The sequence below is a fragment of the Carassius carassius genome, chromosome 1, assembly GCF_963082965.1.
Source record: "Carassius carassius chromosome 1, fCarCar2.1, whole genome shotgun sequence".
In the NCBI taxonomy this organism is placed as follows: domain Eukaryota; kingdom Metazoa; phylum Chordata; class Actinopteri; order Cypriniformes; family Cyprinidae; genus Carassius; species Carassius carassius.
In genome coordinates this window covers 49,207,433-49,235,337 of record NC_081755.1, presented here as the reverse complement: position 1 = coordinate 49,235,337, position 27,905 = coordinate 49,207,433, and the positions used below count along the sequence as shown (strand labels likewise).

The 27,905-nt window shown below is 39.5% G+C and overlaps 2 protein-coding genes across 2 annotated transcripts in view; one reads left to right on the top strand and one right to left on the bottom strand.

The window, feature by feature from the left end:
- LOC132159925 (gastrula zinc finger protein XlCGF57.1-like) overlaps nucleotides 1–27,905 on the top strand; it is a 486,703-nt gene that overhangs the window by 230,302 nt on the left and 228,496 nt on the right. The gene's annotated exons all lie outside the window — the stretch shown is intronic.
- Nucleotides 546–2,972, bottom strand: LOC132143108 (uncharacterized). Its single transcript, XM_059553290.1, has 4 exons — nucleotides 2,912–2,972; nucleotides 2,399–2,719; nucleotides 1,970–2,293; nucleotides 546–571 (listed from the first exon to the last, which is right to left on the bottom strand). The coding sequence occupies exons 1-4, from the start codon at nucleotides 2,970–2,972 to the stop codon at nucleotides 546–548; spliced, it is 732 nt and encodes a 243-aa protein (XP_059409273.1).

Below are 27,905 nucleotides of genomic sequence, written 5' to 3'. Positions count from 1 at the left end.
ACAGTGTTCTCTGTAAAACATTTACTGCTTTCATTGTAATAATCTAGGAAAAATCTGTAAAACTGTAAAAAAAAAAAGTAAAACAAAAACAGAAAAAAAACAAAATATATATATATATACTGCTATAGTAAAATTAATTACAGTAAATTAAAATTACAGTAAAATTAAAGTAAATTATATTAAACCTGTAAAGATTTTATTTTAAAAAACAAAAAAAACTCACATATTTTTACAGTATAATTTACAGTACAATTCAAGTATATTATCTTATTTTTAAAAAGTAGAAATCCGTAAAATAGCATTGTTTAACTTTTAATGAAAATTTCTGTAAAATTATTGTTTTTGCACTTTATTTGAATTAATTTTAAGGTATTTGTTTTGGTTCTGTTGTTCGTAGAGAGTGTTTTATTGTAATACTGTATTCATCACTATTTCCTCTTGGTGCTGTGAGTTCTTCCTCCCTGCAAAATAATTTAATACAAGAGCATTTTCTGAGCTCTCATGATTGCAGATTGTTACAGCTCAATGTGAATCACTTCAAAAACTCACCAGCTCTTCTTGCACAGATGATCTGAAGAAGAATCACAGTAGGAGCAGCAAACACTGCAAACTCAACGATAATCACAATCACTGCAGGAAAGAAACAGAATCAGAAACCGAATCAGAAAGAGCTTTATTGCCAAGTATGCTTGCGCATACAAGGAATTTGTTTTAGTGACATAAGCTTCCAGTAAACAGAGACAACAACACACAGACGAAAAAAAAAAAATAATAATAATAATAATTACAGGAGAATTACAAATTGGCAAATAAATAAGTGTATAAACAATTGTGCTATAAATGATAATGGAATAGGATTGAGTGAGATGCAGGAATGTTCTAGGATGGAGGGGTAACAAATAAATATAAGGATATTGCACATTTTTGCATAAGTTTAAGTGGGAAACATTTAACTGTTCATGAGGTAGATTGCCTGGGGGAAGAAACTATTCTTGTGCCTTGCTGTTCTTGTATTTGCGGCTCTGAGGCGCCGGCCAGATGGCTAAAGTTCAGAGGTGGGGTGACTTGGATGTGAGGGATCCAGAGTGATTTTCTGAGTCCTTTTCCTCACTCTGGATGTGTACAGTTCTTGGAGGGTGGGCAGAGGAGCACCAATAATCCTTTCAGCAGTCCGAACAGTTCTCTGTAGTCTTCTGATATCTGATTTTGTAGCTGAACCAAACCAGACAGTAATTGAAGTACACAGGACTGACTCAATGACGGCTGAGTAGAACTGTTTCAGCAGCTCCTGTGGCAGGTTAAACTTCCTCAGCTGGCGAAGGAAGTACAACCTCTGCTGGGCCTTTTTCACAATGGAGTCAATGTGATTGTCCCACTTCAGGTCCTGAGAGATGGTGGTTCCCAGGAATCTGAATGACTCCACTGCAGCCACAGTGCTGTTCATGATGGTGAGTGGGGAAAGTGCAGGGGGGTTTCTCCTAAAGTCCACAATCATCTCCACTGTTTCCACTTTGTTTCCACTCCACTTTGACACATCTCCACTGTCAAAGATGAGAGATGGTCAAGATTAAAAACAGACTCAATCTGTGAAACATTGAAAACAATGAACAATGTAAAGATGTGTGGTACCTCTGAATATTGAACCAGCAGTCAAACTGACTTCAGTTTCTGTTGGATATATGATCACGTCTGTTAGTTAAGGACAAACGTAGAAACCAAACGTCAATATCATGAAATACTTGAGCTTCATATCACAGAAATGATGAATGAACCTCCACTGCTTAGTGAATCTTCATATCCTTGTATGCTCAAAAATGCACTGGTTACCATATGACTACATGAAACAATTTATGCCTCATTTATATGCAACCCTTCAGTTTGTCCTGAATGAATGATATTATTAATCCTCAAGTCATGTTTCTGTATCAGATAGTCTTCTGAAAGTAAGTTATGAAAGTTTGTTTCTCACCTGAGATCTTGACAGTGTATGTGACTGAGGTCTTGAGTTGATCTCTCTGAGTAACTGCACATCTCCACTCTCTGTTGTGATCTTCATTCAGGATTGTTGTAGACAGATAACTGATACAGTAATCTGATGAGAATGATATCTGATATCTGGAGTCTGATCTCATCTGTTTAACACCAGCCTGATTCACCCAGAAAAGATCAATTCGCTCAGAACGGATCCAATCACCACAAGAGACTTGAGGATATGATGAATATGAATACAACTGACAGAAGAGAGTCAGAGAGAGACCTGCACTGATCTCAGTATGTGAGGATAAAGAAGAGACTTAAACACAGAATAGCACACACATCACACACTTTACAAACATCCTGAGAGATTAAATGAAGAGTTTGCCCTTTTTGAAATGAAATCATATAGTCATAAAATTACCATGAAGAATATGCACAAAAACACGAGCATCGGGACCTTGTTGTTGATCATTCACATATTGTCTGCAGGTGTAAAGTCCATAATCTTCTTTTGTGACTCTCTTGATGTTCAGAGAGCAGTCAGACCCCAGACTCAGTCTCTCATGTCTCTCTGTGTGTTTCTTCTTTATCCCTGAATTAATCAGTTCAACTGTTGTTGAATAACTGAATCTGTTATAGTTCCATGTAGTATATTTACAGTCATGAAGAGCAATATTACAGGACAGACGGACATTTTCACCAGAACTGATGAACACATGAGCATCATCCACTCCACTGACACCTGAAACACAAGAACATCTAAGTGATTATTATATTATATATATATATATAATACATTTATATAATAAATGAAGACATAAAATAATCCAGTATGTTCTGTTTGTAACACAATAATAAACTGATCATGTTCAGATGAACTCTTTCTCAGATTAATTCACTAACTGTCTTGAAGAGAAAACACAGATGTCTTTACCTGTGAGAAGTGAAGAGAGAAAGATCAGTCCCAGCAGACACAAGTGACACTTATCAGCCATCTTCTCTTTCTGTCAGTCTTCCTCTTCATTATATTCTCTCAACTCTTTCTCTAAATACTCTCAGCTCCTCCTGTGGTTTTTAACTTCCTCTGATCTGCAGACTTGAGTGTTGAAATGTACAAGAGTTGTTATATAGTGACACAATGCCAGTCATAATGGCATCAAGTGTTGCTTCACATTTCTCTTGAAAAAAATCCATTCAAATTCATACTTTCCTACTCCACAGCACTAGAATTCTTCTATACTCTTTTAGAAACTGATTGTCATCTGCATTAGAGACAGTTTGATCATAACTGTTCTCATGTCATTATTTTTCAGATGTCAGAAGAGTGACTGATGACTCTGTGGTGAGTTTTGTTGATCTATGAGTTATTAATAACCATAAGCTCCACAGAAGACTGATTCTGAAATATCACACTCTTATTACTCACATTAGATCAGCACAAGTTAGTGTATTTCTACTGTTTCTGCTCTAAAGCACACAGTAAACTTTATGCCTCTGTGAACAAGAACCATCACAAATCAGACAAATAATTATACAGAAACCACATGAGCAGAGGAGTATGAACCGTGACTCCTGATGGTTTGATTCACTGCTATTATAATAATAGCAGTGTCTTTCACACGTTAAGAAACAAGCTCTGATTTATTTGTAGTTATTGCTGATTCTGGTCAGTTTGGTGTGTTTTGTACAGTAGCAGTCTCCGTGTGCTTATTATAAATTCAGGATCTGCAGGCTTGCACAAAGTAAAAAAAAAAAAAGGAATAGATTTTTACTCGCTTAGATAATTCTCATTAAATCATCTAGGGTCGGTTGTTCAAAAGTGATCTGGTCAGATTTCAGGGTAAAGCTTTAGATTACAACCAGCCACGTACTGCGTAAGTAAACAGAAATTACAGCATAATGTTTTTGTAATTATAGTGTAGCTACCTATTCAGTACTGTCTTGTAGATAAAGGAGAATAATATGATAAGTTTGGGGAATAAAAGCGTAACAATATGTAAATGTAAAAAAAAATTCTACTGTAAATATTTTGAAACTAAGGGGTACCTAATCTAATATTACTTTGCATGACCTTGTATTGTTTTTTGTTGTTGAATAAAAGACATCAATACCTCATGCTCACATGCCAGTGTAGCCTTCTATAATATTGACCCACGACTTTTATTAAAAACAGTTTGTATACTGAAATGCTACATTATATTTTCCAGCGACGAGAGGATACAATCGCTGTTTTTAAGTAAACTCACTTCTAAAAAGAACAGACGCGAATACATGCAACTTCCATCTCTCTCTCTCTCTCTCTCTCTCTCTCTCTCTCTCTCTCTCATAGGCAATATTTGAGAAAATGGTTTAGCGATTTCTAATTATTGGGGGGATTAGTCTACGGCAGTTATCGCCCTGATCAGACATATGCTATGGCACTATAATGCAGTCTGTAATGATATGAATTTAGCAAATATTAGCGATTTTTTGAGTAACATGACCGTTAATATAAACTCACAATTGAATGTAACATAAAACAAATGATTACTTTTCATTAAAATCTTTATTTATGCCAAAAAAGCTTACATTTATGTGTCTTTTTGTTCGCTGTAGCAGCCATGTTGCCGAGATAATTCATACCCCTTCGTTTGAAGTGTGGTCCCAAAAAATATTAGTTTGAAGGGCTATCTGGCCCTTCCCCTTACCCCTACACCTCCAACCAAAAGAGAATCGAGACACCCCTACCCCTTCACGTGAACGCGCAAAACGGAGGGGTAGGGGAAAGGGGAAGGGCTAAGGGGTAGAATTGGGATTGGGCCTTAATATAAAAGTCCGTAAAAGTGACTTTGTGTTTCTTTGGGATGGAACAATCAAGTGACGTTCACTTGCAGAACGCAAGCTTCTAGAGGACACATAAGTCTGAAGTAACAAATTTAGGTAAATGGGTGCAGAGACAGTGGTAGTTTTGTAGGCAAACATCAATACCTTGAATTTTATGCGAGCAGCTATTGGAAGCCAATGCAAATTGATAAACAGAGGTGTGACGTGTATTCTTTTTGGCTCATTAAAAATTTATCTTGCTGCCGTGTTCTGAATTAATTGTAAAGGTTTGATAGAACTGGCTGGAAGACCCGCTAAGAGGGCATTGCAATAGTCCAGCCTGCACAGAACAAGAGCTTGAACAAGGAGTTGTGCAGCATGTTCTGAAAGAAAGGGCTTGATCTTCTTGATGTTGAATAAAGCAAATCTGCAGGATCAGACAGTTTTAGTAATGTGGTCTGAGAAAGTCAGCTGATCATCAATCATAACTCCAAGGTTACTAGCTGTTTTTGAAGGAGTTATGGTTGATGTGCCTAACTTGATGGTGAAATTGTGATAAAAAGATGGGTTTGCTGGAATCACAAGCAGTTCTGTCTTGGCAAGGTAGAGTTGAAGGTGATGGTCCATCATCCAGCAAGAAATATCTGTTAGACAAGCTGAGATGTGAATAGCTACCGTCGGATCATCAGGATGGAATGAGAGGTAGAGTTGAGTGTCATCAGCATAGCAGTGGTATGAAAAGCGCAGAACCTAATGATGCCATGTAGACAGAGAATTGGTCCAAGAACTGAGCCCTGAGGCACCCCAGTAGTTAGATGTTGTGACTTGGACACCTCACCTCTCCAAGATACTTTAACTTTATTCTTTATCTGATAGGTAAGACTCAAACCATTGAAGTGTGGTTCCTGAGATGCCTTTTGCCAGTAGGGTTGATATTAGGATCTGGTGGTTAACCATGTCAAAAGCAGTGGACAGATCAAGCAGAATAAGTACGGAAGATTTGGATTCCGCTCTTGCCAGTCAAGGCAGTCTCAGTTGAATGTCCACTTCTGAAGCCAGATTGGTTGCTGTCAAGGAGGTTGTTGTGTGTGAGAAATGTAGAGACTTGGTTGAACACAGCTTGTTCAAGTGTTTTTGCAATGAAAGGAAGCAGGGAAACTGGTCTGATGTTCTCTAAAAGAGATGGGTTGAGGGTGGGTTTCTTAAGTAGTGGAGTTATACGAGCCTGTCTAAATAGTGAGGTAAAAACACAAAAAAAATGAAATGTATTTGTTAATTAATATGACAGCTGAAAACTAGCAGATGGGCTGAATGAAAATGCAGTTTCACTCGTGGTGGTAGGTGCTGCATTTGGAACAGCACTGATATAGTGTTTCCTTGTTTATCGCTGTATACAAAGCAGCACTGTGATTACATTACACAGAGTAAGAGAAAGACAAAAGGATACCAAAATTTTTTAATGACAGTCAGTTCCCTTCAGAGATACATTCATAAAAACCACCAATTCAGTGTTTATATTTTCTTGCAAAGAGTGAGCTTGCTGCCATGTACAGTATTTTCTCTGTTGCAGCATGTGCTCTCCTCATACCCTCCATCTTCAGCACGATCTGACATGTGTGTACACCGTGCTTACAGACTTTGTTTTATTTCTACACAAATTAAATTTTTGGAAATTAGTGCAATACAGTTTATGTGCAAGTTGATAATAGAACCTTTATGGCTAGTTGGCTAGTGCTGTCACGGTTCATGAATGCACCGTCTCCAGCTGTATTCATGTTACGTCATGTTGATTGTTTCATGTGGGTGTCATGTAGAATACATTAGCACTGCCAAAAGGTTGAACTCCAGGCAGGCTCGGTGGGCACTTTTTTTCTGATGTTTTGACTTTACTATCTCATACCTCCCGGGTTCCAAAAATATTAAACCCGACTCTTTGTCACGTATTTTTGACCATTCCGAACGCCCGTCCACTCTCGAGTGTATTTTTCCTGAGACATTAGTGGTCTCCACACTCACATGGGAGAAAGAATCGAAGGTCAGAACGGCCTTAGAAGGGGTAACGCCTCCGCCCGGGTGCCCATCGAATCACCTATTTGTGCCGGAGGGATTAAGGTCCAACGTTATCCAGTGGGGACATTGCTCTAATGTAGCTTGCCATCCAGGGGTTAACCGCACTAGATTTTTAGTCAAGCAACGATTCTGGTGGCCACTTATGGCTCGCGACATTCACAGTTTTGTTTTGGCTTGCTCGGTTTGTGCCACTGGTAAGACTCCCAATCGGCCCCCTGATGGGTTACTTCAACCGCTGCCGGTCCCTTCGAGACCCTGGTCCCACATCGCTCTAGATTTCATTACCGCCCTCCCAGGGCAACACGGTAGTTTTAACCGTGGTGGACCGGTTCTCGAAGGCAGCCCACTTTATTCCCTTGCCCAAATTAACCTCAGCCAAGGAGACAGCGTTGACCGTCGTAGATCACATCTTTCGTTTACATGGCCTTCCGATAGACGTGGTTTCCGACAGGGGACCACAATTTGTGTCCAAATTTTGGCGAGAATTCTGTAGATTGCTGGGAGCGACTGTAAGTCTGTCCTCAGGGTTTCATCCCCAGAGCAATGGTACCTAAGTCGTGGTATTGAAGGTGGAGAGAGCACTGTACATGCACTCCCCCCACCCACAATTCCTGCCAGCCCGGGACTCGAACTCACAACCTTTTGATTGGGAGTCCGACTCTCTAACCATTAGGCCACGACTTCCTCTACTCCAAGTGGGGGCGCGCACTAAGGCCAAAGCCGATCGCCACCGGTCTAGGCCTCCTGTATACGTCGTGGGTCAAAAAGTGTAGCTTTCTACTAAGAACATTCCTCTCCGCTCCGTATCTAATAAGTTGGCTTCCAATTTTATTGGCCCGTTCACTGTCAACAAGATCATTAGCCCGGTGGCAGTCCGCCTTAAACTCCCTCCTGCGTACAGGAGAATTCATCCCGCCTTTCATGTGTCAAAAATAAAGCCCGTAGTTTATTCTCCCATTAATCCACCTACCACGGTCCCCCCCCACCGCCGCGACTTGTAGATGGGGAAACCACCTATTCTGTTTATCGCATTCTGGACTCTAGAGGGAGGGGATGCGGATTTCAGTACTTGGTGGACTGGGAAGGTTACGGTCCAGAGGAGAGAAGTTGGGTACCTGCTAGGGACATCCTGGATCACTCCCTTATCGATGATTACAATCGACAGGTAAGAGATTCTGGGGACGCCAGGAGGCGTCCTTAGGAGGAGGGGTACTGTCACGGTTCATGAATGCACCGTCTCCTGCTGTATTCATGTTACGTCATGTTGATTGTTTCATGTGGGTGCAGCTCATTCCAACAGCCTACTTAATGCCCTGTCTTTCGTCTCTTGTTTGTCAGATCGTTGTTTGAGGTCCTCCGTGTTGATGTCTGTTCAGTCTCTCATGTTCCTGCCCTTGCTTTGTCTCCTGTTTGGTCGTCTCTGGATTGTATCACTCACTCACGGATTATCTTCACCTCTCACGGATCTACCACCACCATCATCTCTACCAGCGCACTCAAACCACCTACTCACCAGTCTGTGCTGCCGTCGAGGTCCCTGCGTCACTCTCCAACCTTCATCCATCACACCTCTTGTCAATAGACTCTGTTTACTCGCATTTGCCTCCTGTCCTCAATATGAGTCATTACAAGTGCATCTCTACCACTAGGTCTAAAATTTAAGCTTATTAAGGGCTTTCCATAATGTAATGGGGTAAGGCAAAACATGTTTTGGGAAAAAGACTGAAGTATCGACATAATTATTTAAATTAATCTTTAATGAAAAATTACAGTGTACCTTTAAAAATTGAAGTGTTAACTTGTTTTGCATCTATAGTTACAGTTCCGCTCTCCCTTTGCGTAATGTTTATTATTTTATGTGTGTGTGATTTATTCTCTTTCAGAAATGTGGAAGTGTAAAATTTATGGAATTGCAGTTTCTGCAAAATCTAAATAACTTGAACATCAGATATAACTCAAACAGATAATAACTCAAAAAGAATCGGACTTGTAATCCAAAGGTTGCGAGTTCTAATCTTGGGCTGTCAACACACAGCGTCTAGATTCAAAATCATTGTCAAAACTACAGTTACAGGCTGCTCCAACTAGCATGAAGTTCCTAGAGAAGATCCAACAGTACTTGTTTAGAGCTATGACAAAGTGATTAGTAGAAGAAATACTGAGGTACTTTAGTAAACTACTTTTAGTAACTACCAATACCACATTGGGGAAATACTACTAGTCATATTTAAAACCTTAGCTAAAAAGATAGTTCACCCAAAAATGAAAATTCCAAACCTGGTAAAACTAATGGTGAGTAGATTACAGAATTTTCATTTGACCGCATATAATAACATTTATGTGCCCCATGGTAAACCAAGTAAATTTTGCATGGTGGTTAAATGATCTCTCTCTTTCTCTGTAAGGATTCTAAAATAATTTGAGAGAGTTTCTGAGAATAATATCTAATAATTTATAATACATGCAGTATATTGCAGTTGACTGATTTAATGAAATGCTTAATTTTTATATGTTTAATTTTGTTTTGACTTGCCATTTCAAAGATTTTAACAATACTAGACCATTAAAATTTCTGCGATCATTTAACCATTATCATGAAATATTTATCTTGTTTATTATGGGTCACATAATATGCTGTCAGATTACAAGCCTGATCTGGGCCAGACTCCTCCCACCAACAATCGACCCTCATGTTTGCCATGATCCACGCTGTGTCATCATCGCCACACATGGCCCAGCTCTTGGTGAAAGTTTACCTGCTTCCATTGCCGAAAGGAGGCCAGCAGTTCCAGCTTGAGGCCACATTTGGGCCAAGATTTCTTGTTATGTTGGAAGGACAACAATGTTCACGATGAAACATCGCTCTTAGGGACAACTTATACATTGTCTTTACTTTTAAATAACTAAGAAACAGACTTTTACTTTCTATGGTGAGAAGTTTATTTTCAGTTTGCATTATAGCATTATAAGTGTCATGGTGGACAGAGGGTTAAGCATTGAAGGACAAAATACAGAAAATGCCATAGCTGCATAACTGGTGCTTCTAAAGGAAAGATGGTGGATTTGATAAAATACAAAAGGATGGTTATCGGTCGTGTCACAATAACCACATAAGTATCCAAACATGTACACACACACACACACACACACACACAGATGGTTGGACGACTCCATTAAGGATGCTGAAATTGAAATAGATAACTATTTTTTAAATCAGGAGAGACCTGTATTTAGCAAACTGGTCTGTTGTACTGCAATGTAAGGAAGTTAGTTAAGCATGGTGCTTATTTAAATGTATGTTTTTATAAGTTGTAGACAAAGTAGCCCCTTTTAAAGTAGTAAGAGTTAAACAGAGGACAGAACCCTGGATAAATGATTATATTCTCAAGGCATTTAGGATGAGAAATAAGAAGTATGACTCATTTAAGAGAAATAGGGATGATCAAAATTGGACAGAGTACAAAAAGGTGAGAAATTAAGTTAGCAGATTAGTGATCAATGGTAAAAAAAAAATAAAATTTATTGAGAAAATTGTGCAACATAGAAATGATTCAAGTAAGTTATGGAAGTCCCTCAAGCAGCTTGGCTAAAGTAATAGGTTGAAAACAAAAGCCATAACATAACTCTTTATTTGGGGAATAATGTCACAGCAGAAAAGGTGACAGTGGCAGATAGTTTTAATAATTACTTATCATCAGTTGCTAGTAAACTAGTGGAAAAACTACCTGTCCAGTCAGGGCAGTATGGGGAAAGTCACATCTTTGAGTTTTACACTCGGCAAGAGGTCTTCTCTTTTGAAAAGGTGTCAGAGGCAGCTGTACTTGAGAAACTTAAAATCCTGAATAGCTCAAAAGCCACTGGCTTTGACAATATTCCATCTAGATTTTTAAGAGATACTGCTGAGGTTATAACCCCATGTATCACCCATATTATAAACATGTCTATTGGGCAAGGACATTTCCCTAATGATTTCAAGCTTGCCAGAGTAATTTTCCACTTCACAAGAAAGGGAGACAGTGTTTGGAATAACGGCGTTTAAAAGAACGGCGTTAAGTAACAACGTTATTTTTTCAGTAACGGGGTAATCTAACTAATTACTTTTTCCGTCGTTACAACGCCGTTAACCTTACTGAACGTTAAATGCGGTGCGTTACTATGCATTGATTTAATAAACTATGCGATCCGAACGCACCCCTGGCTCACACAGCGAGTGAGCAGGTGGGTTAATAACGAGATAAGCGATTATGATTGGCTAAGGCAGAGTCATGTGTTTCATGGTAGCCAATCAGAGCCAGTGTTTATACACACACGCGCCAGCGGCGCCAAACACACACAGTCACACACACACATGCAACAGCTACACAGAAGGTGTTTCTCAATGTCAAGGAAGGATCCTTGGAAGCCAGTATTTCGAGGATGCTACGTCATCGACATCCGTCGAAGGACTGTTCCAATGTCGAGGATCCTCGGAATTTCAACCAAGGACTGAGTCCTTCGTTCGAAGAATATCCCATACACAGGAAAGGATGCATTTGTGTAACCTTCGCGCTCTTCGCGCTCTCAAATCACCCACAATCCTATGCGCGCAGTTTTGCTATCTTGTTCAAAAATTCAAAAATGTCGAACGTTAGCGGAGTTGGAGCATTAACGGTTTTTATTTACGTTACCAAACATTTGTTATAACTGTAGTAAATATAAGTAAAGTTTAACGTTTAAATGCCAGTACAAATTACTACCATATTGATATTGTAAATTATGCAAATACAAATGGTTAACTGAACCAGACCTGTCATTTAACAATTGGTTGCGTCATCGGCATTTCTTTTATAAATGACTAGTTAAGTTGTCCAAAGTAATTTAACGATACCATTTTTCACTGACGTAATGACGCAATTACGTGCACTTGCTAGCCTGTCCCATTTACGTGTTCTCCGAATGCATAAGAGGAGTCTCGCCTAGCCTCTGAAGGAAGTGACTTGGAAGGACGCGTCCTGCCAAGGAAGGATCCTTGACATTGAGAAACGCCTAGAGATTCGCAGCAGTAGGAGAAAGGCGAGTCAGGAGCAATCCGATGAAAAGTTGGCATTTTCAAGGTGGAGATATAAGCACTACTTCAAATTCATTGTAGTCAAAGGCAAGAACGTGCATGTAATGTGTGACACACGCATCTACAAAGCTAGTGGCCAAAAACACTTTTCTTACAAAGAGTGCAGGATAAAACTCTTGCTGTCTGTTGACGTGCAATAAATCTCGAAAGTTATGTACGAACACCTGTCTGTTCTACTCATTTCAACTGACTTGTGAAAACTGCTAAAAAAAATTAAAAAAAATCTTTGACATATAGCAACTTTTTTTTTTTTTTTTTTTTTTACAGTAACGCAAATAGTTACTTTCCCTGGTAACGAGTTACTTTTATTATAGAGTAATTCAGTTACTAACTCAGTTACTTTTTGGAACAAGTAGTGAGTAACTATAACTAATTACTTTTTTAAAGTAACGTTCCCAACAGTGAAATTAGACCATGGGAACTATAGACCGGTTTCTATTCTTTGTAATCTGTCACAGATAATTGAAAAGATTATTTTTAAACAGACTGACAAATATTTAGCATGACACAACCTACTCAATGAGTTTCAGTCTGGCTTCCACTGACATCTGTTTATTGTATCTAACTGACCACATTAGGAAGGAGGTACATAAAGGTCATTTTTGTGGTATGGTCATGTTAGACCTACAGAGGGCCTTTGATACCGTTGAACATGGTATTTTGGTTTGTAAATTACAAGCCATTGGTTTTAGTGACTTGTCAAATGGGTGAGATATTATCTGAAGGATAGGAAACAGGTGGTGGATATTGGAGGAACAATGTCTCAACCACAGTGTATAGAATGTGGGGTTCCTCAAGGGAGTGTTTTGGGCCCGCTTTTTTTCCTTATATATAATAATGACCTTAAGTCTGCATGTTCATGTGAACTTTTTTTATATGCAGATGACTCTGCGTTATTGTTTTCACATGAAGATACGAACATAGTTGAAAGAACTCTAATTGTAGAACTATCTAATGTCAGTAGGTTGATGTCAGATAATAAGCTATCACTTCACTTAAGGAAAACAGAAGCCATACTTTTTGGGTCAAAAATAAAATTGAAAAGATCCCCTGGTTTTAAGGTTTTAGTTGGTGATAATGAGATTAATGTAAAGGACTCGGTTAGTTACCTTGGCTGTGTGCTGGACTGCCACTTGTCTGGAGTGGGCCAAGTGCAAAAGGTACTTATGAACGTAAATCAGAGAGTCCAGAATCTCAAAGTTTTTGGACAAAAAACTATGCTAATTCTGGCAAATGCTCTAATTCAGCCACATTTTGATTATGCATGTTGCTCTTGGTATAATGGTGTCTTAAAGCACCTGAAACTTAGGCTTCAGATGGCTCAAAATAGGGCTATAAGGCTTGTTTTGAACCTCCCCATGAGAACTCATCTTGATATTTCTCATTTTGAGACTATTGGGTGATTAAAAGTAGAGGATCGAGTCTCTCAGAATCACCTGTGCATGGTAAATAGGACTGTGCATGGGGCTGTCCCCAAATATTTGAATAATTATTTTAATTGAGTGAGAGATGTACACAGCTACTCTACCAGAGGCAGCTCTACTGATTTTGTACCTCCAAATGTTAAGAGTAATTTAGGTAAAGATTTCTTCTTGTTTGTCGCAACAAGCTTGTGGAACAGGTTGCCAGGGAATTTAAAGACGACCAGAAGTTTAGGAGGTTTTAAGCTGGCATTGAAAGAATGGCTCAGATGCCAATGTTAGTAGGACAAAATTTTATAGTTTTGTCTTGACGGTTTTTATTTTGTGTTATATGGGTGTGATAGTTGATGTTTGATTTATTGCCACTTGCTTTGTCTACCTTTACTCAGGATCCCAATGAAAATAAGCCCTAGGGCTTTATTGTGTTATCCTGACTTTGTTTGTTTCTTTCACTGTATGATGCAGATGTATCGTATTTTAAACAATATGGTCAAATAAATCAAATCAAATCAAAATCACACACACACACACACACACACACAATAACCCTAACTGCCATGATTTTACCAAGTAAGACCTTTTCCCGAATCAGCATATTTTATTGATTCTGTCTCAAAAGATAGCCCTAAACCATTTTCTATGTTGTTTACACTTTGATTTGAATGAAAACAACATGGATCGGTGGATAGTCTACAAAATGGCACCATGCCAGGGTGACGTGGAGGAGACGAATTGTTGAAGTATTTATTTTAATTTTCTTTGCATACAAAAAAAAGTATTCTTGTAGCTTTACAAAATTACAGTTGAACCCCCAATGTCACATGTATAAGTTTACTGTTTTACTATTATTTACATTTATTCATTTAGCTGACGCTTTTATCCAAAGCGACTTACAATTGTTATATATGTCAGAGGTCTCACGCCTCTGGAGCGACTAGGGGTTAAGTGTCTTGCTCAGGGACACATTGGTGCCTCACAGTGGATTCGAACCCGGGTCTCTCACACCAAAGGCATGTGTCTTATCCACTGCGCTAACACCAACCCCCATTGGGGTTGTTTTATTTATGTTTTTAGACCTTGATCGTGGTACTGTAATTACATAGCTATCCATGGAGGGTCATAAATGTCACGTACGGGAACACAGGAGACGGAAGATCCAAGTGCAGTGTAGGTTTATTAAGGGTAATCCAAATCAGGGTCAAAAACAAGCCGGGGTCGTAACAGAACATCAATCCAAACAAACAAACAAACAAGATCAAGAACAGGAACTCAAAGACTAGGACGCGAGGAAACTAGCTGACGGAAAGAAAGGACTCCATAAAGACAATAGGAAACAGACCGGATTATATAGGGAGGATAATGACTAATAAGTGAAGACACCTGAGTGCAATTAACAGGAGTGCAATTACCGTGATGAAGGGACAAGGCTTTGTGGGAAGTGTAGTGCCTGTGGTGAGGTGCCTATGGGGAAGTGAGACCGCTAGTGGACACCCAGGGAAACAGAGACCAGACAGCGTGACAGTAAAACTCCCAGATTTCATCAAAAATATCTTAATTTATCTTATAGATATATATTGTTTTTGTTTTTGTTCAGTTTTAAAGGAATAGTTAAATTCCAGAATGATTATTTCCTGATAATTTAAACCAACAGGTTGGAGTTCCAAATTTCAGTTTCAATGTTGCTTTCAAAAGGCTTAACAAGTTCCTTGTGACCCTTATTGGGATTGTGCAAAGCCCTTTGAAGCTGCATTGAATCTAAAATGTGGACTTTTATTGAAGACCACTATATGTAGAAAAAATCCTTAAAATTTTCCCACAAATCTGTAATTTCTTTTTGACTGCGTAAAGAAAGACATGAGCATCTTGGATTACATGTGGTGAGTACACTATCTGGAAATATTCATTCTGGAAGTAAACTTGTCCTTTAAGTTGAATATATTTAATTCAACATTTTGATGAAACTGTTCCATGTTCTTCATCAGAACAGTATTTTACAAACCCGATTTCAAAAAAGTTGGGACATTGTACAAATTGTAAATAAAAACAGAATGCAATGATGTGAAAGTTTTCAGTGAGTTTCACTCCTAACCCTAGGGTTGTGGGTTTGAGTCCCATGCCAGCAATACCACGACTGAGGTATCCTTGAGCAAGGCACCGAACCCCCAACTGCTCCCTGGGTGCTGCAACATAAATGGCTGCCCACTGATCCAGGTGTGTGTTCATGTCAATGTCAATGTCAATGTCACCTTTATTTATATAGCGCTTTAAACAAAATACATTGCGTCAAAGCAACTGAACAACATTCATTAGGAAAACAATGTCAATAATGCAAAAATGATAGTTAAAGGCAGTTCATCATTGGATTCAGTTATGTCATCTCTGTTCAGTTAAATAGTGTCTGTGCATTTATTTGCAATCAAGTCAACGATATCGCTGTAGATGAAGTGTCCCCAACTAAGCAAGCCAGAGGCGACAGCGGCAAGGAACCGAAACTCCATCGGTGACAGAATGGAGAAAAAAACCTTGGGAGAAACCAGGCTCAGTTGGGGGGCCAGTTCTCCTCTGACCAGACGAAACCAGTAGTTCAATTCCAGACTGCAGCAAAGTCAGATTGTGCAGAAGAATCATCTGTTCCCTGTGGTCTTGTCCTGGTGCTCCTCTGAGACAAGGTCTTTACAGGGGATCTGTATCTGGGGCTCTAGTTGTCCTGGTCTCCGCTGTCTTTCAGGGATGTAGAGGTCCTTTCTAGGTGCTGATCCAGCATCTGGTCTGGATACGTACTGGATCCGGGTGACTGCAGTGACCCTCTGATCTGGATACAGACTGGATCTGGTGGCTACGGTGACCTCGGAACAAGAGAGAAACAGACAAATATTAGCGTAGATGCCATTCTTCTAATGATGTAGCAAGTACATAGGTTGTTATGGGAAGTGTTTCCGGTTCCGGTTTACCTAATTAATGCAGCCTAAAAATCCTTTAACGGATTTGGATAATAAAAGCATATTAGTATGTTATGTGTATGCCAGGTTAAAGAGATGGGTCTTTAATCTAGATTTAAACTGCAAGAGTGTGTCTGCCTCCCGAACAATGTTAGGTAGGTTATTCCAGAGTTTAGGCGCCAAATAGGAAAAGGATCTGCCGCCTGCAGTTGATTTTGATATTCTAGGTATTATCAAATTGCCTGAGTTTTGAGAACGTAGCGGACGTAGAGGATTATAATGTAAAAGGAGCTCATTCAAATACTGAGGTGCTAAACCATTCAGGGCTTTATAAGTAATAAGCAATATTTTAAAATCTATGCGATGCTTGATAGGGAGCCAGTGCAGTGTTGACAGAACCGGGCTAATATGGTCATACTTCCTGGTTCTAGTAAGAACTCTTGCTGCTGCATTTTGGACTAGCTGTAGTTTGTTTACTAAGCGTGCAGAACAACCACCCAATAAAGCATTACAATAATCTAACCTTGAGGTCATAAATGCATGGATTAACATTTCTGCATTTGACATTGAGAGCATAGGTCGTAATTTAGATATATTTTTGAGATGGAAAAATGCAGTTTTACAAATGCTAGAAACGTGGCTTTCTAAGGAAAGATTGCGATCAAGTAGCACACCTAGGTTCCTAACTGATGATGAAGAATTGACAGAGCAACCATCAAGTCTTAGACAGTGTTCTAGGTTATTACAAGCAGAGTTTTTAGGTCCTATAATTAACACCTCTGTTTTTTCAGAATTTAGCAGTAAGAAATTACTCGTCATCCAGTTTTTTATATCGACTATGCAATCCATTAGTTTTTCAAATTGGTGTGTTTCACCGGGCTGCGAAGAAATATAGAGCTGAGTATCATCAGCATAACAGTGAAAGCTAACACCATGTTTCCTGATGATATCTCCCAAGGGTAACATATAAAGCGTGAAGAGTAGCGGCCCTAGTACTGAGCCTTGAGGTACTCCATACTGCACTTGTGATCGATAGGATACATCTTCATTCACTGCTACGAACTGATGGCGGTCATATAAGTACGATTTAAACCATGCTAATGCACTTCCACTGATGCCAACAAAGTATTCAAGTCTATGCAAAAGAATGTTGTGGTCAATTGTGTCAAACGCAGCACTAAGATCCAATAAAACTAATAGAGAGATACACCCACGATCAGATGATAAGAGCAGATCATTTGTAACTCTAAGGAGAGCAGTCTCAGTACTATGATACGGTCTATATCCTGACTGGAAATCCTCACATATACCATTTTTCTCTAAGAAGGAATATAATTGTGTGGATACCACCTTTTCTAGTATCTTGGACAGAAAAGGGAGATTCGAGATTGGTCTATAATTAACTAGTTCTTTGGGGTCAAGTTGTGGTTTTTTGATGAGAGGCTTAATAACAGCCAGTTTGAAGGTTTTGGGGACATGTCCTAATGACAATGAGGAATTAATAATAGTCAGAAGAGGATCTATGACTTCTGGAAGCACCTCTTTCAGGAGCTTAGATGGTATAGACCCTTTGCAAACACGTGACCACGACCACGTGACGACGCCATGCTGGACGGCAAAATCACTGGACGCGCAGGCTGAGCAGTAGTAGACGAGCGGGAAATTTGAATAGTTTTAAACAGATTAAAATAGATAACGTTAACATTACCACTAAACTTCATGGCTTCTTCTATTGAAGAAATTGTAGTGCCGTTATCGGTCGAGGTAGGGCATCTGGTAGGTGCTCACAAAGAGCGATATTTGGAGAAGTTGGAGATAGCAGGTTTGGATACAGACCCTTACCTTCTTCATCCCTCGGTTTTCACGGACCTCGTTAAATCGCCGAGTCTGCCTGACTTCGGCCCACACGATTTGTACCACTATGTGGTAAACGGGGTATCCCCATACACTGGTGCTGATCTCAAAGCTTTTAAAAGTCTGGATGCTTACCAGTTCTTCGTAGCTGGCTGGGTTACAGCTACGCGATGCTACGCTAACGGCGGGGGGAGGTACCTCATAATGGCAAAGGTAAGACATCGATCTATGGTTTATTTTGTATTATTACATGGCTTAGTTGAATTCTAATGTAGAATGCAGTCTGTTATTTCTTGATAAATATTTATATAACACGTAGCCTATGATTTTAGAGTACATGGTCGGCCGTGGCTTTTTAATGGATGCCTGGACGCATCCCAGCTCTGGGAAGTGCAGTCATTAATTATCGATCACACGTTAATCCATGCAGACAGTAAATCACGGTGTGTCTGTGATCCGTAGTAACCACATATAATTGTAACATCTAGACATCTTCTTATCTGTGATTATATTCGCAGTAGCCTATGTTAAGATTCTACCAGTTAATCACAGCAAAGTATTCACAATGTGCATTTATTGTGTTACTGCAGCATTAAACAATAACATCACAATAACATTCATGTAAAAATAATGTATCTATGCCACTTTCTGTATTTGTAGGTGCATCATAACCAGTAAACCACGGAGTGTCTGTGATCAGTAGCCACACATAATTTTTACATCTAGCCATCATCTCATCTGTGATTATATTCGCTGTAGCCTATGTTAAGATTTGACTATCACAGTGATTAAGATGTATTCACAAGGGGCATTTATGGTGTCACTGCAGCAGTAAATAATAACATCACAATAACATTCATGTAAGAATAATGTATTTATGCCACTTTCTGTAATTGTAGGTGCATCACAGTCAGTCACTGTCTGAAACCCAACTACAACCATGGGTATCTTTGAAGAAGGATGGGACAGTCTTGTGCGGCCACTGTACATGTAAAGCGGGCCTGGGAGAGGTGTGCTCCCACGTGACAGCTCTGCTATACGCAATAGACTCTGCTGTTAAACATCTGGAAGACAAAAGCTGCACTGATGGGCCCAGACAGTGGGGACTTCCTCCTTTGAAAGCGGGCAAGGCTTTGTACGAAGAGGGATCAGGAATTGATTTCTCACATCCTGCCAAAAAGCGTTGTGGTGTAAACAACCAAAGCCATTCAGGTTGTCCATCTGTGAAAAAAGTGGGTGTGTCTGCAGCAGCTATAGAACAATTCTACAAGGCTCTGGATAATGCAACTCCAAACCCTTCAGAGAAGAGTGGTATCCTACGCATATTGCCACACTACTGTAAACAGTTTCAACCAAAAGTGGTGTCTCTGGGTCTACCACAGCCCCTGACTGAGTTATACAGTGCTCAGAACCGGAAGCTGTCTGCCTCGGACCTTGAGAAAAAATGTGATGCGGTATTCAATGATATGGAAGTCACACCAGAGCAGGTATAGTCATCCCTCTTAATCTCATATGACTAAAATGTGCTTTAAGGTGTCATGTCATTAATTTCATCTTCTATAATTTACAATGTTGTAGGCAGTAAAAGTTGAGGAAGAGACACGACAACAGGGAAAGTCAAGGCTATGGTTTGACATGAGGGCTGGTAGGGTGACAGCATCTAGGTTCAAGTCAGCTGCAAGGACAGACCCTACAAATCCTTCCAAATCCCTAATTAGGCAGATCTGTTACCCTGACCTATGCAGATTTTCAACAGTTGCAACCAGGCATGTGTGACATAATGACATAAACATACAGTTACTGTTTTTAATTTCACCATAGTGTAAGTGAGTAAAGAAATTAGATGTTCTTTGAACTTATGTTTCAACTATGGAAATGTATGCAATACATGTTGTGTTCTAATGTAGAGGGCCCCTGCTCACAAAAACATCAAAGAAACAAAAACAAGACAAAGAAATGCATTTATCATTGGAATATTTATTATAGTCAGTATTACAAATTATCAACATTAAATTACAAACATGATGACAGATTACATCCCTCAATCTCTTTGAGTGCCCTTATCTATTTTTAATCCCAGGTGTATGGTGTAGGTCCTTTGCCTATTTATTCCTAATGTTCCTTTTAAATGGTTCCTGTTATATTTAATTTACACCTTTTTAAACTACTCTGTGATATCTGTGATAGAATATGATACAAGAGAATATTATGTGCTATTAAGATTAGGCCAATTTTGGGTACTGACATCTATAGTACTTATAGTTCTTAGGGAAATGAGAGAACAAATCCAATGAAAAGGACACTCAAAGAGCTACGATGACTTAAAGGAATAGTTCACTTTAAAATGAAAATTCTGTCATCATATACTCACTCTCATGTTGTTTCAAACCTGCATGAATTTCTTTCTTCTGCTGAACAGAAAGGAAGATATTTAGAAGATTATCAGTAACCAGACAGTTTTTGGATCCCATTGACTTCCATAGTATATTTTTTTCTACTATGGAAGTCAATGGGACCCAGAAACTGTCTGGTTACTGACATTCTTCTAAATATCTTCCTTTCTGTTCAGCAGAAGAAAGAAATTCATACAGGTTTGAAACAATATGAGGGTGAGTATATGAAAATTATCATTTTAAAGTGAACTATTCCTTTAATAACATTATTTTTCTCATTTTCAGATGGGGATGTGAACATGAACAAAAAGCCAGAGAGACATATGAGGCTTACGCTGCACAACATCATCAGGACCTAAGTGTTCGTGATGCCGGTCTCCATATTGATACCTCCCGTCCCTACCTTGGAGCATCTCCAGATGCCTTGCTGTCCTGCTCCTGCTGTGGCGATGGTATTTTGGAAATCAAATGCCCACACTGTGCCAAAGACACCGGAGTCCTCAGTGCCACTGAAAAGAAACATTTCTGCATTGAGAACACAGATGGTACACATGCACTTAACAGAGATCATCAATACCACTACCAGGTGCAAGCCCAGTTGTTTGTGACGAAGCGGAAGTTTTGTGACTTCATGGTGTGGTCTACATCCGATTTTTTTATACAGAGAATTTTGCCTGATGCTGACTTTTTTACAGAAGCAGTGCAGAATGTTGAGGCCTTCTATAGGTCAGCCATTTTATCTGAGTTATTGGCCAAGACATATACATGCCCAGATAGACTGCTGTCAGACAAAACACAGTCCACAGACTCATGAAGTGAATTACTAGAATTGTTGGGTCTTTGTAAATTATAGTGTGGTCTAGACCTACTCCATTTGTAATGTTTTTCTTTTAATTTCTTATGATGTGATACTATAAATAAAATGTAATTGAATTATTAGTAAGATTTGCCAGTGTGTAATTCTACATACATTTAATATCCTTTTATAAAGTACAACAGCATAGTCAAAAGTTTGAGGGCTGGTTTATTTTACAAAAACATCTTTCAACACGTTTATAAAAGCCAACCTAAATTACATAATGTACACTCATATACAACTTTTATAACGTTTGTCCTGCATGTTTCAATTTAATACAAAGTGTGAATGTGTTAAGGGAACTGACACATGACAATTTTAAGAGGTTTATAAAACAGTAGAGTGATACAGTAGCCACTGTAGTGTACACACCATCTTACATTACGCAGCCACTAGCCTGGCATAACTTCAATAATAGTATATAATAGATGGTCTTAAAAGAGCTCTCATCCACAAATATGGGTTCTATGCAACTACTAACTAATAACTCTGTTACATTTCAGCTGATTTTAATGGATAAGTAAACAATTGATTGTTAAAGGGATACTCCACTTTATAATGAAAATTCTGTCACCATATAAGTTGCCCTAACGTTGTTTCAATCCTTTATGAATTTGTTCAACTATTTACACTTGAAATTGTAATTCAAATAAATGTGTTTGACTTTGAAACTTCTCTGTTAAAGAATAACAGTTTTTTTAGCTAATCAATTGGCACCACTGAGGGGCACAGATTCGTCAGGGCACAAGCCACTCTGACTATTTTGTCAAGAGAGGTGAACTCTTCTTCTTCTGACGACTTAATCAGAAGACTAATGGGCACAGGTCCATGCAACATCCTGTACTTGGATCGTGCTTGACCAATTACCCTCTCAACATGTATGCGGACTGCTGCAAGTTTTCTGGAATCTTCCAGTTCAACAGCGCCCAGCTGTTTTTTCCCCCGTGTAAAGGCAGGAGTTTCAACCCTTGCACAGTACAAGCCAACTTGTTCCTGAATCCTAAAGCCACGGTCTGCTAGGATCAAGTCTCCAGGTAGGAGATTATCCAAAAACCCACTGTTTGCTGTAATGTGAGCATCAGTTGACCGCCCACCCCAGCCCTTGGAGATGAAGGAGATTATCCCTTGTGGAGTTATACCTATTAGGTATTTTATGGTGTTGTGCGATTTATACTGAGAGTATGTCTGGGCCCTTGCCTTCAAATCTTTAGGTCTGTCAATGGTAATTTCAAAACAGTCTATTACTGACATGCAATGCTTGAAAGACTTTCTGAAACACATTGGCAGAGATGTTTGGACATCATTTCTGTCAGGCCATACCACACACAGAGGTACTAAGTTGTCATTTAGTATATTAATGACATTTGTAAACACTCTTGAAATTGTAGACATATGAACACCAAACAGATATGACAAAAAAGCAATCGGAAGGTTAAGCCTGATCCTCATTAATGTCAACAGTAGCTGGTGGAAGATGGTGATGTTTGCCGTATCCTTAAGTAATGGAGTTACCAGATCAATCATTGCCATAAACACTTTATAGTTGGGCAGTCCTGTAAAGGTTTTAAGTTTGTCACTGTTTTCAAAAGTGCTCTGTTCCAGATCTGAGGGCTTCAGCTTCTCCTTCAGAGCAAATGTATCACCCCGGAGTTGCTGACACTCAAATTCAAGAGACTCAATGTAGTCTGAAGTGAGGTTGGTTTGGCACATTGCATCACATTTGCCACTAGTTTCACTAACACTAGCCTCTTCTACAATCGCCTCTTCTACAATCTCCTCTTCAACCTCACATAACACATTCATCTCAGCTGACAGATTGAGGAGTGCCCTGGCAGCTTCACGTTTGGACGACGCCTGACGCTTTTTTTTCTTCATTGCCTCTCTGACCTCATACTTCCCTAGACTTCCCAGGGCTCGCCGCTTCTCAGGGGACTTTGTGTGCGCAAACACTGACGGCACATAATCAGGGGATAAAGGGTCATCACTCTTCTGTCCTGATAAAACAAATCATCTGCCTGAGTACCACCAAGAGGGAGCTTAGAACCATGGTCCCAGCCTATAACTATCCTCCTGAAACATCATCCATTTTCTATTTGTAAAGTAAATTGCAAAAACAACCTCTGGATGGGAAAAGGGTAATTTACAATCACTTTGAATGCAGCATGAGGTCTGCTCTGTGTTGTTTTTTCAACTTGAGGGTAAGTATATGATGACAGAATTTTCATTTTAAAGTGAACTATCCCTTTAAATAGCCTCACATGTGTCAATGTTTACATTGCGTCTAACGTAAATTTATGAGCATCAGAGAAGCATAGACATTTAAGTGGCACCAAAATCTGCTATTCCTGACATTAAGCTAACGTTAGCTACCTTTGTGAATGGGTAGCAGTAACGTTAACGTTAGACTGCACAGCCCTATCACACTAGCTGGCACTTGCTCATTACATAGCTAACTTAGGTTACTCATGTTACAAATGACAATTTGACTGGGTCTCCATCTGGACAAGGATGGCGATATGGTATTACACAAATTAAGTAAACGTAACTGGGAAATACATGAACCTTACCTTGTAAAAAATGCTCGCTGCAAATCCTGGAGTACTTGGAGGGCTGCCAGTCCTTTCGGCTGATAGCAGCAACCCATCGCTGCCTTCTCTCCCCATCAAATGGTATTCGATAAAAAGATATATTGGCTTTACCCTGTCTATTAGCACAGCCCACGGCACAACACGAAATAACCATTTTACAACTAGAACTAACTCAAACACGAACTCATTTGGCTTGCCGTCCGTCTACAGAATAGCTCTTCCGCCGTCCGTCATGGCGTTCAGAATTCGCGCGAGTAGAGCGTGACGTCACGTGCAAAGGGTCTATAGGGTCTAACATACATGTTGTTGGTTTAGATGATTTAACAAGTTTATACAATTCTTCCTCTCCTATGGTAGAGAATGAGTGGAACTGTTCCTCAGGGGGTCTATAGTGCACTGTCTGATGTGATACTGTAGCTGACGGCTGAATGGTTGCAATTTTATCTCTAATAGTATCGATTTTAGAAGTAAAGTAGTTCATAAAGCCATTACTGCTGTGGTGTTGGGAAATGTCAACACTTGTTGAGGCTTTATTTTTCGTTAATTTAGCCACTGTATTGAATAAATACCTGGGGTTATGTTTGTTTTCTTCTAAAAGAGAAGAAAAGTAATCGGATCTAGCAGTTTTTAATGCTTTTCTGTAGGATATGTTACTTTCCCGCCAAGCAATACGAAATACCTCTAGTTTTGTTTTCCTCCAGCTGCGCTCCATTTTTCGGGCTGCTCTCTTTAGGGTGCGAGTATGCTCATTATACCATGGTGTCAAACTGTTTTCCTTAACCTTCCTTAAGCGTAAAGGAGCAACGTTATTTAAAGTGCTAGAAAAGAGAGAGTCCATAGTTTCTGTTACATCATCAAGTTGTTCTGAGGTTTTGGATATGCTAAGGAATTTGGATACATCAGGAAGATAACTTAAAAAGCAGTCTTTTGTGTTAGAAGTGATGGTTCTTCCATACTTGTAACAAGAAGTAGAATTTACAATTTTGGCTATATGAATTTTGCAAAGAACTAAATAATGATCTGAGATATCATCACTTGGCTGAATAATTTCAACACCATCAACATCAATTCCATGTGACAGTATTAAATCTAGAGTATGATTTCGACAATGAGTAGGTCCTGAAACGTGTTGTCTAACACCAATAGAGTTCAGAATGTCTATAAATGCTGATCCCAATGCATCGTTTTCATTATCAACATGGATATTAAAATCACCAACTATTAAGACTTTATCTGCAGCCAGAACTAACTCGGATGTAAAATCACCAAACTCTTTAATAAAGTCTGTATGGTGCCCTGGTGGCCTGTATACAGTAGCCAGTACAAACATAACAGGGGATTTATCATTAACATTTGTTTCTTTGGATAATGTTATATGAAGTACCATTACTTCAAACGAGTTATACTTGTAGCCTGCCCTCCGAGAAATCCTGAAAACGTTGTTATAAATTGAAGCAACACCTCCACCTTTGCCTTTTAGACGTGGCTCATGTTTATAACAGTAATCTTGGGGGGTGGACTCATTTACAAAAAGTGTTTTTGTAGAAAGGGATCTGATATTCAATAAGCCAAGCTTTATCATTTGTTTATCCATATTGCTTCTGTTTTTTATTTGTTGAACCTCAATTAAATTGTTAATCTTAACTTGGTTTGGACGTTTTTTGTATTTTCTAGTTCGGGGAACAGACACAGTCTCTATAGTGTGATATCTAGGTGAAAAAGTCTCTATGTGCTGAGAATTAACTGACCTCTGTGACGGGAGGCAGCTAGCAGACGGTCGGTTTAGCCAGTCTGTCTGCTTCCTGACCTGGGCCCCAGTTAGTCAAGTATAAACACTAAGACTATTTGCCATATTTCTAGAGAGAAGAGTGGCGCCACCCCAGGAGGGATGAAGACCATCTCTTTTAAACAGGTCAGGTCTGCCCCAAAAGCTCGTCCAATTGTCTATGAAACCTATGTTATTCTGTGGGCACCACTTAGACATCCAGCCATTGAGTGATGACAATCTGCTATGCATCTCATCACCACGGTAAGCAGGGAGGGGACCAGAGCATATTACTGTGTCTGACATCGTGCTTGCAAGTTCACACACCTCTTTAATGTTATTTTTAGTGATCTCCGACTGGCGAATTCGAACATCATTAGTGCCGGCATGAATAACAATCTTACTGTATTTACGTTTAGCATTAGCCAGCACTTTTAAATTTGCCAAGATGTCAGGCGCTCTGGCTCCCGGTAAACATTTGACTATGGTGGCTGGTGTCTCTATATTCACGTTCCGTACAATAGAATCACCAATAACTAGAGCACTTTCATCAGGTTTCTCAGTGGGTGCATCACTGAGTGGGGAGAACCTGTTTAATGTTTTGATCGGAACAGAAGAGCGGTGTTTTGACCCACGACTACGCTGCCTCACCGTCACCCAGTTGCCCTGCTGCTGGGGCTCTGTTTCCGGAACCGAACAATGTACAGGAATCCCTGAGCTAGACGCATCCAAAGCCATATCTAGAGCCATAACATTCTTACTGTCCTCAATTAAAGTTTGGATGCGTGTCTCTAATTCTGAAATCTTCTCTGTCAGCCTAACTATTTCCCTGCATTTATCACATGTGAATCCCTCATCAGCGACAGAGATAGATAAACTGTACATGTGGCAAGAGGTGCAAGAAACAATGATAGGAGAAGCCATTACTCACCGTGCTTGATGAAAATTCTTACTGCGGTTGTTTGATGAACTTGTGAAAAACTGGAGCGAGGGAGAGGAGAAAAGAAAACAGCGATAGGTTCGAATGAAAACGCTAATGACAAGCTAACGAGTGCTAACGCTTTGGTGTACTGCACTCACGGAAATAAAATAAAAGTGAACGATCAAAGTTAATCTGATAAGATTGATCGATAATATCAGAAATATGGTGTGAATTAAGTTATATTTTACCACTTTAAAAAACAGAGTAATAGTAAGATAAAGATTCTAGAGAAAAAAATAAAATAAAAACATCTACACGGAGCTACAATTTGCTACAGAAGGCCAACAGGAAGTAGAGAAAACACTGTCCCTGTCACTGTCATGGTGTGTGTGTTCACTACTGTGTGTGTGCACTTTGGATGGGTTAAATGCAGAGTACGAGTTCTAAATATGGTTCACCATACTTGGCTGTATGTCACGTCACTTTCACTTTAATTTTCTCTTTATGATGCGCCAAATGTTTTCTATGGGGGAAAGATATGGACTGTAGGCTGGCCATTTCAGTATCCGGATCCTTCTTCTACGCAGCCATGATGTTGTAATTGATGCAGTATGTGGTCTGGCATTGTCATGTTGGAAAATGCAAGGTCTTCCCTGAAAGAGACGACGTCTGGATGGGAGCATATGTTGTTCTAGAACTTGGATATACCTTTCAGCATTGATTGTGCCTTTCCAGATGTGTAAGCTGCCCATGCCACACACACTCATGCAACCCTATACCATCAGAGATACAGGTTTCTGAACTGAGCGCTGATAACAACTTGGGTTGTCCTTGTTCTCTTTAGTCCAGATGACATGGTGTCCCAGTTTTCCAAAAAGAACTTCAAATTTTGAATCGTCTGACCACAAATCAGTTTTCCACTTTGCCACAGTCCATTTTAAATGAGCCTTGGCCCACAGAAAACACCTGCGCTTCTGGATCATGTTTAGATATGATATGTCTTTTTTTTTTTAACCTATAGAGTTTTAGCCGGCAACGGTGAATGGCACGGTGGATTGTGTTCACTGACAATGTTTTCTGGAAGTATTCCTGAGCCCATGTTGTAATTTCCATTACAGTAGCATTCCTGTATGTGATGCAGTGCCGTCTAAGGGCCCGAAGATCACGGCATCTAGTATGGTTTTCCGACCTTGATTGATTGTTCCAGATTC